General features: G+C 48.8%; 1 protein-coding gene across 2 annotated transcripts in view; it reads left to right on the forward strand.

The window, feature by feature from the left end:
- Positions 1-15,232, forward strand: part of LOC147116727 (cadherin-5-like) — a 97,598-nt gene extending 82,366 nt beyond the window's left edge. For both annotated transcript variants that reach the window (XM_085991849.1, XM_085991850.1), the window contains 3 exons: positions 2,747-2,855; positions 7,639-7,887; positions 10,754-15,232. In XM_085991849.1, coding sequence (XP_085847975.1) covers positions 2,747-2,855; positions 7,639-7,887; positions 10,754-11,241 — 846 coding nt within the window. In that variant the 3' untranslated portion in view covers positions 11,242-15,232. The remainder of the gene's footprint in view (positions 1-2,746; positions 2,856-7,638; positions 7,888-10,753) is intronic.
- The last annotated feature ends 785 nt before the right edge of the window (positions 15,233-16,017 follow it).

Below are 16,017 nucleotides of genomic sequence, written 5' to 3' on the forward strand. Positions count from 1 at the left end.
ACGCAACAACCACTTGAAACATGACACCTGGACAAGCTGAATAAATAAAAAGCTTTATTTAACAAACTCAGGGCCCTTCCCACATGAAACAGAAAAACAGACAAGACCCCCAAAAAACAGTGAAAAACATATCTCACTCCCACAACCTGGAAGGGAATAACAAAACTTGTCAATCCAATTGGCCTTCATCTTCGGCCTTTCCAAAATAAGCCCCCCCCCTCCAGAACACAAACACCCCCATATAAAAAAAACAGTTGCCGACACCCTCTACTTGGTGTGCCGAGAGGGCGAGTCCTTGTGCAGGCTTCTCCGGCCCCTGCCCGACCTGTTGCTCCGCCTCAACCTGGGCCCTGTGGGTGTTGCAAGGCTGGGAAAAGGCTCCTGAGGGCCGCAATGCGTAACGGCAGATGCCCTTGGGGGTCGGCCTAGACGAGGTCCGGCCCTGGAGGGTCCGGCTGCTGACTGCTGCAGCTGTGGCTGGGCAGCATCAGTCTCTGCAGCAGCTCGTCGCACCTTGGCTGGGGGAGTGGCAGTGGCGGCTGCAGCAATGGGGGCAAGCTGGCTGATGCCAGGCGCTCGCTGGTCGCCAGAGACATTGGCACTCGGCCGGGCTGGCACTGCAGCAAGCGCAGCAATCTGGTGGAGGCCAGACTGCTGTGCTGCAGCAGGGCGGCGGGTGCCCTGTCGATGCTTCCGTGACACAGCGAGTGTGGCAGAAGTGAGTGCCCGAACTGCCCTGTTCTGTGCCCGCATCAGATCAGCCAGTGTCTGCACGGCACCACTCATGAACTCGCGACTCGCGTCCTGTGCTGCCGCGAGTTGGTCGACACCCCTGGCCTGTGCTGCCGCGAGTTGCTCGACACCCCTGGCCTGTGAGTCCCCGAAATCGGCCACACTATGAGCCAGGGACTCAATGGCCTGAGGCAACTGTCCCACAACCCCCATGAACTCGTTGTGGCGCCGCTCGGAGGCCGCGGACATTTCATCAAGGAGGCGCACCTCCTGGGCGAGGACCATCTCCGGACTGGAGGGCGGACTCTCCATCTGGGGAGAAGGCCGCCGAGCTGCCCGACCCTTCCCGCGTGCCTGGACGCCACTGGGCCCAGCAACTGCCCTTCCCTGCAACACTTCCCCCCTCTGGGGAGAAGGCAGCCGTGCTGCCCGACCCTTCCCGCCTGCCTGGACGCCACTGGGCCCAGGAGCTGCACCCCCCTGCAACACTTCCCCCTGGCTCTCCTCCAGGCAAGACGTGTCCCCTCCATTGCCATCCCCTGGCGCGGATGAGGGTCCCCCCGATGTGCCGCCTTCCTCTTGGTCCTCGTCGTCCTCCTCTTCCGAGGGACTGGCACTCTCAGCTTCATGGACCTCCTCCTCACCAGCTGAAAGCAGGAAGGCACAAGAGTAGCTTTAGAGTGAGGACAGGGCGTCAGCGAGGGAGGCATGAGTGGTGGCATTATGCGCATTGGTCGGACAGTGGCAAAGGATGTAGATCTGAAGCGCAAGGGGAACGAGAGAGGTCCAAACGGTCATGTCCTTACCATTGGGGCCCAGCACAGGGTCGGCATCTCCAATAGCAACGGGGCCAACCACCCGGCCACGCATGAGTCGAGCCACGCGCTCCTCCAGGTCACTGAGCTCCTGGAACTGGCCACGGCCTCCCCCGGTGACATTCCGGCTCTTCATATTCTTGGCCAGCTTGGCCTGCAAGAGAAAGGACGGCCTCTAAGTACAGTGTGTTGCCCTGTTGTTGTCTGCACTGCCTCCCATGGTCGATTAGCATGGCCAGTGTGGTGCCCTGTTGTTGTGTGCACTGCCTCCCATGGTCGAATAGCATGGCCAGTGTGGTGCCCTGTTGTTGTGTGCACTGCCTCCCATGGTCGAATAGCTTGGCCAGTGTGTAAAGTGCAGAAAGTGCTATTGATGATCATGCCAGTGCCATAGCTGCGGGAGGAGGGATGGCCATTAGGCCTTTGAGGTCCCTTTGCCCATAATGTGAGGTGCACATGCAAGGATGAGGAGGACACTGGAAAGGGTACTCACCCTGACCATCCGAGTGAGGTCGTTGTAGTTCCTGCGGCATTGGTCCGCACTCCTGGGGACATCGCTGGTGGATGACACCCTGTGGGCGATTTCCCTCCAGGCTCTCCTGTACTGCCTCCTGGGAGCCTTCTTGCCACTGTCCGGGCACAAGATCTCTCTTCTCTTTTCAAAAGCCTTAAGCAGCACCCTCAAAGCATGCTCTGAGAAGCGCTGCGCTCGTTCACGGGCCTTCTGCATGGCTTCAGGCGCTATTTGGGTCCACCAGCAGTGTTCAGGCCTAGCTGCAGGGCTCCACTATCCAGGGCGTGGCAGCAGACAAAGTCGACCCTTCCCCCTGTAAGAGCTGGCCGGCGTCAGGGTGTCTGCTGTCAATCAAAACATGACCGCACCTGCGCTGCGCCCGGCCTCGGCGTTATCAGTCCGCACCGCCGGCTTAGCGCCTAAAGATAGGAGTGCAACGCCAGTTTCAGCGCTCGCCCAAACTCCTTGGCCAAATCTACTGAATTTCGGCCAAGTGGCCTACACTTTCCGGCGGGCGCTAACTTTAGCGCCCGCCCGACTTTAGCGCCCCAGAAGTGGCGCGACTGAATTTCTAGGCCATTATATAATAACACACCATGCGTTACTGGGTATAACACTCTGTATATATTATATAATATCACACCTTGCGTTACTGGGTATAACACTCCTGTATAATTTCTTCCAGGTAATCCAGGTGCTCTCTGCTGTCGACATCGATGAAATGACTCCTGCCGTCAGATTCTACTTCAGTATAGCGCAGATGGACAGCAACTTCTCCGTCAAGGACAACGGCAGTAAGTGAATTCATCAGAGAAACGAGAGGAAAAATATGTGGAATCATGCTGTGTAATACCAGTGAATAGGTGCTGAACACATTCAGCTAAATTCAGCTGTCTGGCATTAATGAAGGCTTTAGCCCATTTAATTTAAAGAGATGAATGCCTTTGTTAAAGTAGTGAGAAAGGAATTTCATACAATAACATCCCACTAGTGATCAGTATTGACCTGCCCATAACATGAGGGTACAAATTACTATTCTACACATACTTAACACACTCAAGGGATGAGGGACTTGTTACGTAGAGATACTAGAGCAGCTGGGATTGTTCTTAGAGCAGAGAAGGTTACGGGAAGTTTTAATAGAGGTATTCAAAATCATGAGGGGATTTGATAGAGTAGTTAGGGAGAACCTGTTTCCAATGGTTGAATGTCAGTAACCAGAGGACATATTCAGTCGTCTAGGCCCTAACCTCTGGAATTCATAAGATGCATGAGCAGGAGAAGGCCATATGGCCCCTAGAGCCTGCTCCGCCATTCAATAAGATCATGGCTGATCTTCTAACCCAACTCCACTCTCCTGCCCAATCTCCATATCCCTTGATTTTGAGGAAGTGTACTTTTATATTACAAAATGGCTTCCCAAGGTACAGAACAGGAAACACAAAATGGCTTCCATAGATTAGTAATTGCTAGTTCTGCTGAAAAAGCAGAACTCTCCAATTAACAAAATGACCTCAGCTGTTAATTATAGAGTCATAGAGTCATAGAGTCATAGAGTAATACAGCACGGATAGAGGCCCTTCGGCCCATCGTGTCCGCGCCGGCCATCAAGCCCTGTCTAATCTAATCCCATATTCCAGCATTTGGCCCGTAGCCTTGTATGCTATGGCATTTCAAGTGCACATCCAAATGCTTCTTAAATGTTGTGAGGGTTTCTGCCTCCACAACCCTTTCAGGCAGTGAGTTCCAGACTCCAACCACCCTCTGGGTGAAAAAGTTCTTTCTCAAATCCCCTCTAAACCTCCTGCCCTTTACCTTGAATCTATGCCCCCTAGTTATTGACCCCTCTACTAAGGGAAAAAGCTCCTCAGCATCCATCCTATCTATGCCCCTCATAATTTTGTACACCTCAATCATGTCCCCCCTCAGCCTCCTCTGCTCCAAGGAAAACAAACCCAATCTGCCCAGTCTCTCTTCATAGCTGAAGCGCTCCAGCCCTGGTAACATCCTGGTGAACCTCCTCTGCACCCTCTCTAACGCGATCACATCCTTCCTGTAGTGTGGCGACCAGAACTGCACACAGTATTCTAGCTGTGGCCTAACCAGTGTTTTATACAGCTCCATCATAACCTCCTTGCTCTTATATTCAATGCCTCGGCTAATGAAGGCAAGTATCCCATATGCCTTTTTTACCACCTTATCCACCTGTTCCGCCGCCTTCAGGGATCTGTGTACTTGCACACCCAGATCCCTCTGACCCTCCGTCTTGCCTAGGGTCTTTCCATTCATTGTGTATTCCTTTGCCTTGTTAGTCCCCCCCAAAGTGCATCACCTCACACTTTTCCGGGTTAAATTCCATTTGCCACTGTTCCGCCCATCTGACCAACCCATCTATATCGTCCTGCAGACTGAGGCTACCCTCCTCGCTATTTACCACCCTACCAATTTTTGTATCATCCGCGAACTTACTGATCATACCCTTTACATTCATATCCAAGTCATTAATGTAGACCACAAACAGCAAGGGACCCAGCACCGATCCCTGTGGTACCCCACTGGCCACAGGCTTCCAGTCACAAAAACAACCTTCGACCATCACCCTCTGCCTTCTGCCACTAAGCCAGTTTTGTATCCAATGTGCCAAGGCACCCTGGATTCCATGGGCTCTTACCTTCTTGACCAGTCTCCTGTGCGGGACTTTATCGAAGGCCTTACTGAAATCCAATTAGAACAAAGACCTTCAAAGGTACATACTGTAAGCCTCCCTATCTCTTTCTCATAGCTAGATGAAGAAAGTCCTTGAGTCATGTATAAACCAGGATGGGGAGTCAGAGAAGAACAGAACTTATAGATTAGATAACCCCATCTGTAGGCATTCCTTTTGTTCCAGTCCTTTTTATCCTTGATTACAGTTTGACTAACACTATATTTTTCTTGTTACTAATTATGATCTCAGACTTCGATCATGTGATTCTGAAGGCCTGCTTTAACTATAAATATGTTACTTTTTGCCTATGATCTTTGAAGTGGTCAGCGTAGCCATTGTCTACATGTCCACTTCCCTTGTATACAAGAACTTATAAAGTCTTCCTTTGACGATACTTTGTGTTTAAAGAGTCTTACTCGGAAGTCGAGACTTCGACAATTTCCCTCGAGTTCAAAAATCGATCGATCTCAGCCTTGAATATTCTCAACGACTGAGCATCCACAGCCCTCTGGGGTAGAGAATTCCAAAGATTCACAACCCTCTGAGTGAAGAAATTTCTCCTCATCTCAGTCCAAAATGGCCGACCCCTTATCCTGAGACTATGCCCCCTAGTTCTAGACTCTCCAGCCAGGGGAAACAATCTCTCAGCATCTACCCTGTCAATCCCCCTCAGAATCTTATAGGTTTCAATAAGATCACCTCTCATTCTTCTAAACTCTAAAGTGTATCGGCCCAATCTACTCAATCTCTCCTCATAGGGCAACCCTCTCACCCAGGGATCAATCTAGTGAACCTTCATTGCCCCCCTCTCTTTTCCCCTTTAAGACACTCCTTAAAACCTACCTCTTTGATGAAGGTTTTAGTCGCCCCCTCCTCACATCCCCTTCATTACCTCGATGTTAATTTTTGTCTGATAATCGCTCCTGTGAAGCTCCTTGGGATGCTCCATTACGTTGAAGGTTCTATATAAGTGCAAGTGGCTGTTGTACAACTTGCACAGCCTGTTCAAGATCATGTGAAGGTATGTCAGAACAAAAGACTTTAATACTCTGTAGCTCTCCTAACTACAACAGATAATTGTACAATGTGGCGGAGCCACTAAGGGACTCCGATCAGCTGTACATAATTCCCTTTAACAATATGTTAGCTACAGTCTGAGTCTGTAACTTTGTATATACTGTGTGCATGTACAGAGCGCGGTCCCTTTAAGAGCGCGGGCAAACGCGATGGCGTCACGCCGTTCATCACGTGATCCCCCACCAGCGGGAAAAACGTGATGACGTCATGACGCCAGCCACGGGACCGCCCAGGCAGTCCTCGTGGAGCCTCCGAACTGACTAGACCTGTATTCGTAGTTCTCGTGCATTTGTTTGTTAAACTCAGTTTGTTTTACATTAAACATCGTTTGTTTGATCGCCTGAGTCGACCTCAGTCTCTTGATAGGAACTAGACATTCCTGCAACAATATCTTAAAAAGATACACGGGATGCACGGGAGACTGGATTGAATGACCCCCTCCACCCTCCGCACCCCACTATCTGCTGACGATCTAATCTGCCCCAGCTGATCGCTTCTATGATATTCTAATTGTCAGCTGACTGCAAGAGTATCATACAGCAGATCATAGAATGACACAGCACAGGAGGAGGCCATTCGGCCCATCGTGCCTGTGCCGGCTCTTTGAAAGAGCTCTCCAATTAGTCCCACTCCCCCCTGCTCTTTCCCCACAGCCCTGCAAATTTTTCCTTTTCAAATAAATATCCAACTCCCCTTTTGAAAGTTACTATTGAATCTGCTTCCACCGCCCTTTCAGGCAGCGCATTCCAGACCACAACAACTCGCTGTGTAAATAAAAATTCTCCTCATCTCCCCCTCTGGTTCTTTTGCCGATTATCTTAAATCTCTGCCCTCTGGTTACTGACCCTCCTGCCACTGGAAACAGTTTCTCTTTATTTATTCTATCAAAACCCCTCATAATTATTGATCACCTCTATCAAATCTCCCCTTAGCTTTCTCTGCTCTAAGGAGAACACGCCCAGCTTCTCCAGTCTATCCATGTAACTGAAGTCCCTCATCCCTGGCACCATTCTAGTAAATCTCCTCTGTGCCCTCTATATTAACATAGAAACATAGAAGATAGGAGCAGGAGTAGGCCATTCGGCCCCTCGAGCCTGCTCCGCCATTTAATGCGATCATGGCTGATCATCCAAACTCAGTACCCTGTCCCTGCTTTCTCCCCATACCCCTTGATCCCTTTAGCCTTAAGAAATATATCCAACTCCTTCTTGAATATATTTAATGAATTGGCCTCAACTGCCTTCTGTGGTAGAGAATTCCACAGGTTCACCACTCTCTGGGTGAAGAAATTCCTCCTCATCTCAGTCCTAAATGGCTTACCCCTTATCCTTAGACTGTGACCCCTAGTTCTGGACTCCCCGGCCATCGGGGACATCCTTCCTGTGTCTAGTCTGTCCAGTCCTGTCAGAATTTTATAAGTTTCAATGAGATCCCCTCTCATTCTTCTAAACTCCAGCGAGTATAAGCCCAATCGACCCAATCTCTCCTCATACGTCATTCCTGCCATCCCAGGTATCAGCCTGGTGAATCTTCGCTGAACTCCTTCCATGGCAAGAACATCCTTCCTCAGATAAGGCGACCAAACCTGCACACAATACTCAAGGTGTGGTCTCACCAAGGCCCTGTATAACTGAATTGTATTGAATGTGTAGAGGTGACAGAAGCCTTGTTGTAAGATGGAAGAACGCTGCCAATATCATAGAACGGTGGAGCGCAACTCACATTCATCCTTTGATTTTTTTGTTTCTCCTTCTCCCTTTCTCTCTCCCTCTCGTCCCTACATTCCTCTCTAGATAACACTGCCAGCCTCACCGTGAAGCAGGCGGGCTTCAATCAGAATGAGGTCAGCAAGTTCTCCGTGCCGATCATCATCTCCGACAACGGGATTCCACCTCTGAGCAGCAATGGCACCCTGGAAATAAACGTGTGCTCGTGCGACCGAGGGAGGAAGCCGATTAACTGCAGGCACTTTGCTCCCCTCACCTCGGGGGTCACTGTCACCATCCTGCTGATTATCTTTCTCTGCTTCATCGTTGCTATAGGTGAGTCAGGTTGCGTTTTTATGCCTTCACCACGTCAAGATACGTTGTTAAAGAAAGATTTGCATTTATACATTGTGCAGGATGTCCCAAAGCGCTTTAGAATGAAATACGTTTTGGAGTAGAGTCGCTGTTGTAATGTAGGAAACGCAGCAGCCAATTTGCGCACAGCAAGCTCCCACAAACAGCAATGTGATAATGACCAGACAATCTCTTTCTTTTAGTGAATGTTAATTGAGGGATAAATATTGGCCAGGACATTGCTGTTTGTGGGAGCTTGCTGTGCACAAATTGGCTGCTGCGTTTCCTACATTACAACAGCGACTACACTTCATAAAATACTTCATTGGCTCTAAATCGCTTTGGGATGTCCTGAGGTCGTGGAAGGTGCTATAGAAATGCAAGTCTTTCTTTCTCTTTACTGCTGTAGCTTCAAGCCCCATACCAGGATCTGAGTGCCTGATGTAGACTGACATCCCAATGCAATACTGTGGGAGTGCTACATTGTAGGAGGTGAAACCCTTTGAATGAAACATTAAATCAAGGCCATATCTGCCTGTTCAGGTGCATGTTAAAAATTCCTTAGCAACACTCGAAGAAGGTCAGGAGTTCTCCCGGTGTCCTGGCCAACACTTCTCTCTCAACCAACACCGCCAAAAACAGCTTTCATGATCATTCATCTCATTGCATGTTTATCAGATTTTGGCACCAATTGTCAGCCTTGATTGAGATGTTAAGTCCTGTCTGATGAGCCATTGGTTTGGGTGAATCATCATAGAATCATAGAATGGTTACAGCACAGAAGGAGGCCATTCGGCCCGTTGAGCCCGTGCCAGCTCTCTGCAAGAGCACTTCAGCTAGTCCCACTCCCCCGCCCTTTCCCCGTAGCCCTGCACATTTTTTCCCCTCAGGTATTTATCCAATTCCCTTTTGAAAGCCATGATTGAGTCTGCCTCCACCACCTTCTCAGGCAGTGCATTCCAGATCCTAACCACTCGCTGCGTAAAATAGTTTTTCCTCATGTCGCCTTTGGTTCTTTTGCCAATCATCTTATATCTGTGTCCTCTGGTTCGCGACCCTTCCGCCAATGGGAACAGTTTCTCTCTATCTACTCTGTCTAGACCACTCATGATTTTGAACACCTCTATCAAATCTCCTCTCAATCTTCACTGCTCGAAGGAGAACGACCCCAGCTTCTCCAGTCTCTCCATGTAACTGAAGTCCCTCATCCCTGGAATAAGTCTCATAAATCTTTTCTGCACCCTGTCTAAGGCCTTCACATCCTTCCTAAAGTGTGGTGCCCAGAATTGGACACAATACTCCAGTTGAGGTCACTTTCTCAACCTGCCCTGCCACCTTCAACGATTTGTGCACATATACCCCCAGGTCTCTCTGTTCATGCACCCTCCTTTCTACCAAAATGTATCACTTTGCACTTTTCTGAATTAAATTTCATCTGCCACGTGTCCACCCATTTCACCAGCCTGTCTATGTCCTCTTGAAGTCTATCACTATCCTCCTCACTGTTCACTATACTTCCAAGTTTTGTGTCATCTGCAAATTTTGAAATTGTGCCCTGTACTCCCAAGTCCAAGTCATTAATATATATCAAGAAAAGCAGTGGTCCTAGAACCGAACCCTGGGGAACACCACTGTACACCTTCCTCCAGTCTGAAAAACAACCGTTCACCACTACTCTCTGTTTCCTGTCACTTAGCCAATTCCGTATCCATGCTGCCACTGTCCCTTTTATTCCATGGGCTTCAACTTTGCTGGCAAACCTATTATGTGGCACTTTGTCGAACGCCTTTTGGAAATCCATGTACACCACGTCCACCGCATTGCCCTCATCAACCCTCTCTGTTACCTCATCAAAAAACTCGATCAAGTTAGTTAAACACAATTTGCCTTTTATAAATCCGTGCTGGCTTCCCTTAATTAATCCACACTTGTCCAAGTGACTGTTAATTTTGCCCGGATTATCGTTTCTAAAAGCTTCTCCATTATCAAGGTTAAACTGACTATCCTGCGGTTGCTGGGTTTATCCTTACACCCTTTTTTGAACAAGGGTGTAACATTTGCAATTGTCCAGTCCTCAGGCACCACACCCGTATCTAAGGAGGATTGGAAGATTATGGCCAGTACCTCTGTGATTTCCTCCTTAACCTCCCTCAGCATCCTAGGATGCATCCCATCCATTCCTGGTGACTTATCAACTTTAAGTACAGCCAGCCTTTCTCGTACCTCCTCTTTGTCAATTTTTATTTCATCCAGTATCTCCTCTACCTCCTCTTTCACCATGACTTTGGCAGCATCTTCTTCCTTGGTGAAGACAGATGCAAAGTACTCACTTAGTACCTCAGCCATGCCCTCTGCCTCCATGTGTAGGTCTCCTTTTTGGTCCTCCTTTAAGACGCTCCTTGAAACCTACCTGACATAAGAAAACTACTAGGCACTTGGCCTGAGTATTAAACAAGGCTTTAATCAACTGTTTTTCAACATGGAGATCTAGTTGTGTCCTTCACTAGTTCCTGTTAAAGAATGTCCTGAGCAAGCTGGGCCCATGCCCGGGTATTTATACTCTCCCTGGACAGCGCCACCAGCAGGCCGCCCAGTATTATTTCATAAGTCACTTCCCATGAATGACAAGATTCATGTCACTACCTCTTTGACCAAGCTTTTGCTCACCTGTCCTAAGATCTCTTTATGTGGCTCGGCATCTAATTTTGTTTGATAATCGCTCCCTGTGGAGCATCGTGGGGCGTTTTACTGCGTTAAAAGGCGTTTATAGCAATGCAAGTTGTTGTATATTGCCTCTGCTCGTTCTTCCTTCCAAAATGCGTTTCTTTTTTTCCTTTTTTAATCTCAGCCCTGGCGGTGCTGATTGTCCATCAGAAGATGCAGAAGAAGAATGCCTTTGCGGGACTGGTGAAGGCCCCAGGCGAGATCCGAGAGCAGCTAGTGAGGTACGACGAAGAGGGGGGCGGAGAGATGGACACCAACAGCTTCGACATCACCGTGTTGAACTCTCTCCGGGCAAAGAGGCCGCGGCCGGTGAAAGCTGCTGACCTCGCCCCGGTCTACGCCCAGGTCAGGAAGCCCAATAACGACATGGGGACGGTGGTCAAGATGAAGAAGGATGAAGCGGACGGCGACAGAGATGGCCTGCCCTACGACACGCTCCACGTCTACGGCTATGAGGGTTCCGATTCGGTCGCCGATTCGCTGAGCTCCCTGGATGTCTCCTCCATCGACTCCGACCAGGATTATGACTTCCTGAATGACTGGGGTCCCAGGTTTCAAATGTTGGCTGAACTCTACGGATCGGAGCCACACAAGGAGATCTTGGATTTTTAAGACAAGAGAGGGATGTGTTTTTTTGGGGGGTAGATGGAGGGAGGGAGTGGAAGCTATTAAAGTTTAACTGGATCATTAGTAGGTACAACCTAGGAACATAGGAACAGGAGGAGGCCATTCAGCCCTTCAAACCTGTTCCACCATTCAATTAGATCATGACTGATCTGTAACTTAACTCCCTCTACCTGCCTTGGTTCCGTGACCCTTAATACCCTGGTCTAACAAAAATATCTAGGAACATAGGAACAGGAGGAGGCCATTCAGCCCCTCAAACCTTTTCCACCATTCAATTAGATCCTGGTTGATCTGTATCTTCACTCCATCTGCCTGCCTTGGTTCCCATAACCCTTAATGCCCTTGTTTAACAAAAATATCTAGGAACATAGGAACAGGAGGAGGCCATTCAAACCTGTTCCACAATTCAATTAGATCCAGGCTGATTTGTATCTTAACTCCATCTTTTTTTTAAATTCGTTTATGGGATGTGGGCGTCGCTGGCAAGGCCAGCATTTATTGCCCGTTCCTAGTTGCCCACGAGAAGGTGGTGGTGAGCCGCCTTCTTGAGCCGCTGCAGTCCGTGTGGTGAAGGTGCTCCCACAGCGCCGTTAGGTAGGAGACCATCTACCTGCCTTGGTTCCGTAACCCTTACTACCCTTGCCTAGCACCTCATTGTAACACGCATTTCTGAAGGACCAAAATAGTCACCATTCTAAAAACAATAGGTCAGCTGACAGGTTTTACTCTCTAGTGCATTGCACATTAATTTTGGCTTGCAATACCAAAGAGACCAGTTTCATTGCGTGCAGAGAAGCCCCTGGTGTGGTTCCATTACTCAATGTATCAATGTCCTGCACCACAGCATGGTGGGGCCAGAAGTTTTTTTTTAAATATATTCATGGGACATGGGCGTCGCTGGCAAGGCCAGCATTTATTGCCCATCCCTAATTGCCCTCGAGAAGGTGGTGGTGTGCCGCCTTCTATGAACCGCTGCAGTCCGTCTTCTTTGTAGTGGTTTTGGTACAACTGAGTGTCTCGCTCGGTTGTGGGTCTGGAGTCACATATCGGCCAGACCGGGTAAGGGCGGCAGATTTCCTTCCCTAAAGGACATTAGTGAACCAGATGGGTTTTTACGACAATCCGATAGTTTCATGGTCACCATTGCCGATACTAGCTTTTTTATTCCAGGTTTATTTAATTAACTGAATTTAAATTCCCCAGCTGCCGTGCTGGGATTTGAACTCCGGTCTACCCAGATCATTAGTCCAGGCCTCTGGATTACTCGCCCAGTAACGTAACCACTGTGCTACTGTTCCCATAGCAACAGGTATATGTCATCTTGATTTCGCCTTCAGTCCCAGCAGGGCTGTTCCAGAGAGAAGGGAAGGGATCCGTGTGGATGTTTTGTGCTATTCCCACAGGGACCGCACGAGGGGAAAATCAGAGATCGAGTCAGTGGCAGGAGGCTTCTTAGCTGCTGCACTGAGGGGCGCTAACATAGAATTTACATCGAATGTACAGCACAGTCAGAGGCCATTCGGCCCAACTGGTCTGTGCCGGTGTTTACACTCCACACGAGCCTCCTCCCACCCCTCTCCATCGCACCCCATCACCATATCCTCCTATTCCTTTCTCCCTCATATGTTTATCTAGCCTCCCCTTAAATGTATCTACACTCTTCGCCTCAACCACTCCCTGTGGCAGCGAGTTCCACATTCTCACCACTCTCTGGGTAAAGAAATTTCTCCTGAATTCCCTATTGGATTTATTAGTGATTATCTTATCTGGCCTCGTAAACCCGCTGCCAAATTGGTCAAATGGGAACAAGGCCTCTAAATGCAAAAAAAGAGAGCAAGGGAGCATAAGATTTGTTAGAATGAACTCTGTTTTAACGAAACTCCCTTTATAAGAACATGAGAATTAGGAGCAGGAGTCGGCCCCTCGGCCCCTCGGCCCCTCGGCCCCTCGAGCCTGCTCCACCGTTCAATAAGATCATGGCTGATCATCGACCTCAACTCCACTTTCCCGCCCTAACCCTTGATTCCCCTAGAGCCCAAAAATCTATCGATCTCAGCCTTGAATATACTCAACGATTGAGCCTCCACAGCCCTCTGGGGCAGAGAATTCCAAAGATTCACAACCCTCTGAGTGAAGAAATTCCTTCTCATCTCGGTCCTAAATAGCCGACCCCTTATCCTGAGACTGACCCCCTAGTTCTAGACTCTCCAGCCAGGGGAAACAGCCTCTTAGCATCTACCCTGTCAATCCCCCTCAGAATCTTACATGTTTCAATGAGATCACCTCTCATTCTTCTCAACTACAGAGAGTATAGGCCCAAGCTACTCAATCTATAATAAAATATTTCAAATGTTCACTGTGGATTTCTAGTTACCCAGAGGGTAGCCAATGTGTTGAACCATTTATCTTATATTGACGTGTCACATATGGTTGCACTGTAGTATAATCAGCTGTTGTAGCCACTCTGGTCTTAGATGCCAAGAAAACACACATGGAAACTCCAACAGCTGTCTGCCCATTGATACTCTTCCAATCCACAGTTTCATTCAGGCTTGATTTTAACTAAGGCAGGAATCAGGGGAACAGACCGTCTGCCCTACACCCCAGAATGCAAGGCCTGGAAGATTTTAATCCCCTGGGCCTTATTTGAAGGCCCCCGAGACTGACTGCTGCCCAAAGCCGGCGGGAATGATGTCACTTTTTTTAATTTATTCGTTCATGGGATGTGGGCATTGCTGACAAGGCCAGCATTTATTGCCCATTGCTAATTGCCCTTGAGAAGGTGGTGGTGAGCCACGTTATACAACTGAGTGACTTGCTGGGCCATTTCAGAGGGCAGTTAAGAGTCAACCACATTGCTGGGGGTCTGGAGTCACACATAGGTCAGACTGGGTAAGGACAGCAGATTGCCTTCCCTAACAGGGTATTAGTGAACCAAATGGGTTTTTACAACAATCCAGTAGTTTCATAGCCACCATTACTGATACTAGTTTTGTATTTCAGATTTTTTTTAAATGTAATTAACTGAATTCCCCAGCAGTCATGGTGGGATTTGTACTCATATCCCACAGATCATTAGTCCAGGCCTCTAGACTTACTAGTCCAGTAACATAACCACTATGCTACCATACCCCACTGCTGACGGGAGGGAATTAAAATCCCCGTGGGATCGGAGTAGGGGTGGGATTGGAGTAGGGGTGGGATTGGAGTAGGGGCGGGATTGGAGTGGGATGGGATTCGGGCAAAACCAGATTGGTGGCCACCTTTCTGACTCTCTAAGCCCACTGCATGTTTGTATCTACAGTTTTGACTCTCTGTAGCTCTCATCACTGAAATAGCTGTGGCGTTACAAGGAGCTTTAGCAACCGGTATATACTTAGGATCGAGTAACTGCAAGATACGATTCAATAGGCAATAATCCAGCAGCCAAAAGGAAGTCTAGAAGTTGTGCGGTTCACCGGTCACTGCTCTCCAGTACAAAGCCTCAAGGCATTCCCAGCCAATCAGGACTGTTGTTTTGTGGCATCAAGGTGTGCCTCTGTCATGCTGCAACCATGGAAACTCAGGTCGAATCGTTCTTGAGAACTTTGTTCAAAGCCCTCTGAGTGTTTAGTTGCATTTTAATTTTTTTAAGTTTTATTTTTAATGTTCGATGTGAAACACTGTATGTAAAGGTTTATTCCCCTGTGTGGACAAAGGATTCTATTATAACTTTTTTTGGCGTGTGGAATAAAACTATTTTTAAAAGTGACTTCAAAAAATCTTGAAGCAATCAGCGACAGGGCTTTCACATGTGCGCCTGTCCCAAGAGGAAAGTGTGTTTGTAATAATGTTATTAACATTTTATTTAGGGTGGGCCTGGCCAGTGTAGCTGCCACGTCGTAAACACCCTGTTGTTAAGACGTTCTTTGTTTTTACCCAGTGCTTGTAACTTTTAGCAAGAGTTTGTTAATAAAAAGTTTGTAAAGTTCAATAATTTTGTATCAGTTGTGTAATAGGATCCAACAGGACTTAAATTCCTCACACCCCGAACCATCCTGTTTACCCCCCTGTCCCTTCTCAACAGCAATAATCGCGTTCCTGTGAGTAAGTGACCAGGACTGTACGCAATACTCCAGATGGGGCCCCTGATACACAAACAACACAACCGCCTCATACAGAACCATGCAGCCACATCCTATGCCACGTAAAACTCCACACAGCCATCACATGTGTTTATGTGTCAACCGCGGCTCAGTGGGTTTCACTCTCGCCTCTGAGTCAGAAGGTCGTGGGTTCATAGACCCAATCCAAAGAGTTGAGCACAAAAATCTAGACTGGCACTTTCAGTGCGGTACTGAGGGAATGCCGCACTGTCGGAGGGGCAGTACTGAGGGAATGTCGCACTGTCGGAGGGTCAGTACTGAGGGAATGTCGCACTGTCGGAGGGGCAGTACTGAGGGAATGTCGCAATGTCGGAGGGGCAGTACTGAGGGAGCGCTGCACTGTTGGAGGGGCAGTACTGAGGGAGCGCTGCACTGTTGGAGGGGCAGTACTGAGGGAGCGCCGCACTGTCGGAGGGGCAGTACTGAGGGAGTGCTGCACTGTCGGAGGGGCAGTACTGAGGGAGCGCCGCACTGTCGGAGGGGCAGTACTGAGGGAGCGCTGCACTGTCGGAGGGGCAGTGCTGAGGGAGCGCTGCACTGTCGGAGGGGCAGTACTGAGGGAGCGCTGCACTGTCGGAGGGGCAGTACTGAGGGAGCGCCGCACTGTCGGAGGGGC

The sequence above is a fragment of the Somniosus microcephalus genome, chromosome 6 (genome assembly GCF_052327205.1).
Source record: "Somniosus microcephalus isolate GS21.2 chromosome 6, FLI_Smic_1.0, whole genome shotgun sequence".
In the NCBI taxonomy this organism is placed as follows: domain Eukaryota; kingdom Metazoa; phylum Chordata; class Chondrichthyes; order Squaliformes; family Somniosidae; genus Somniosus; species Somniosus microcephalus.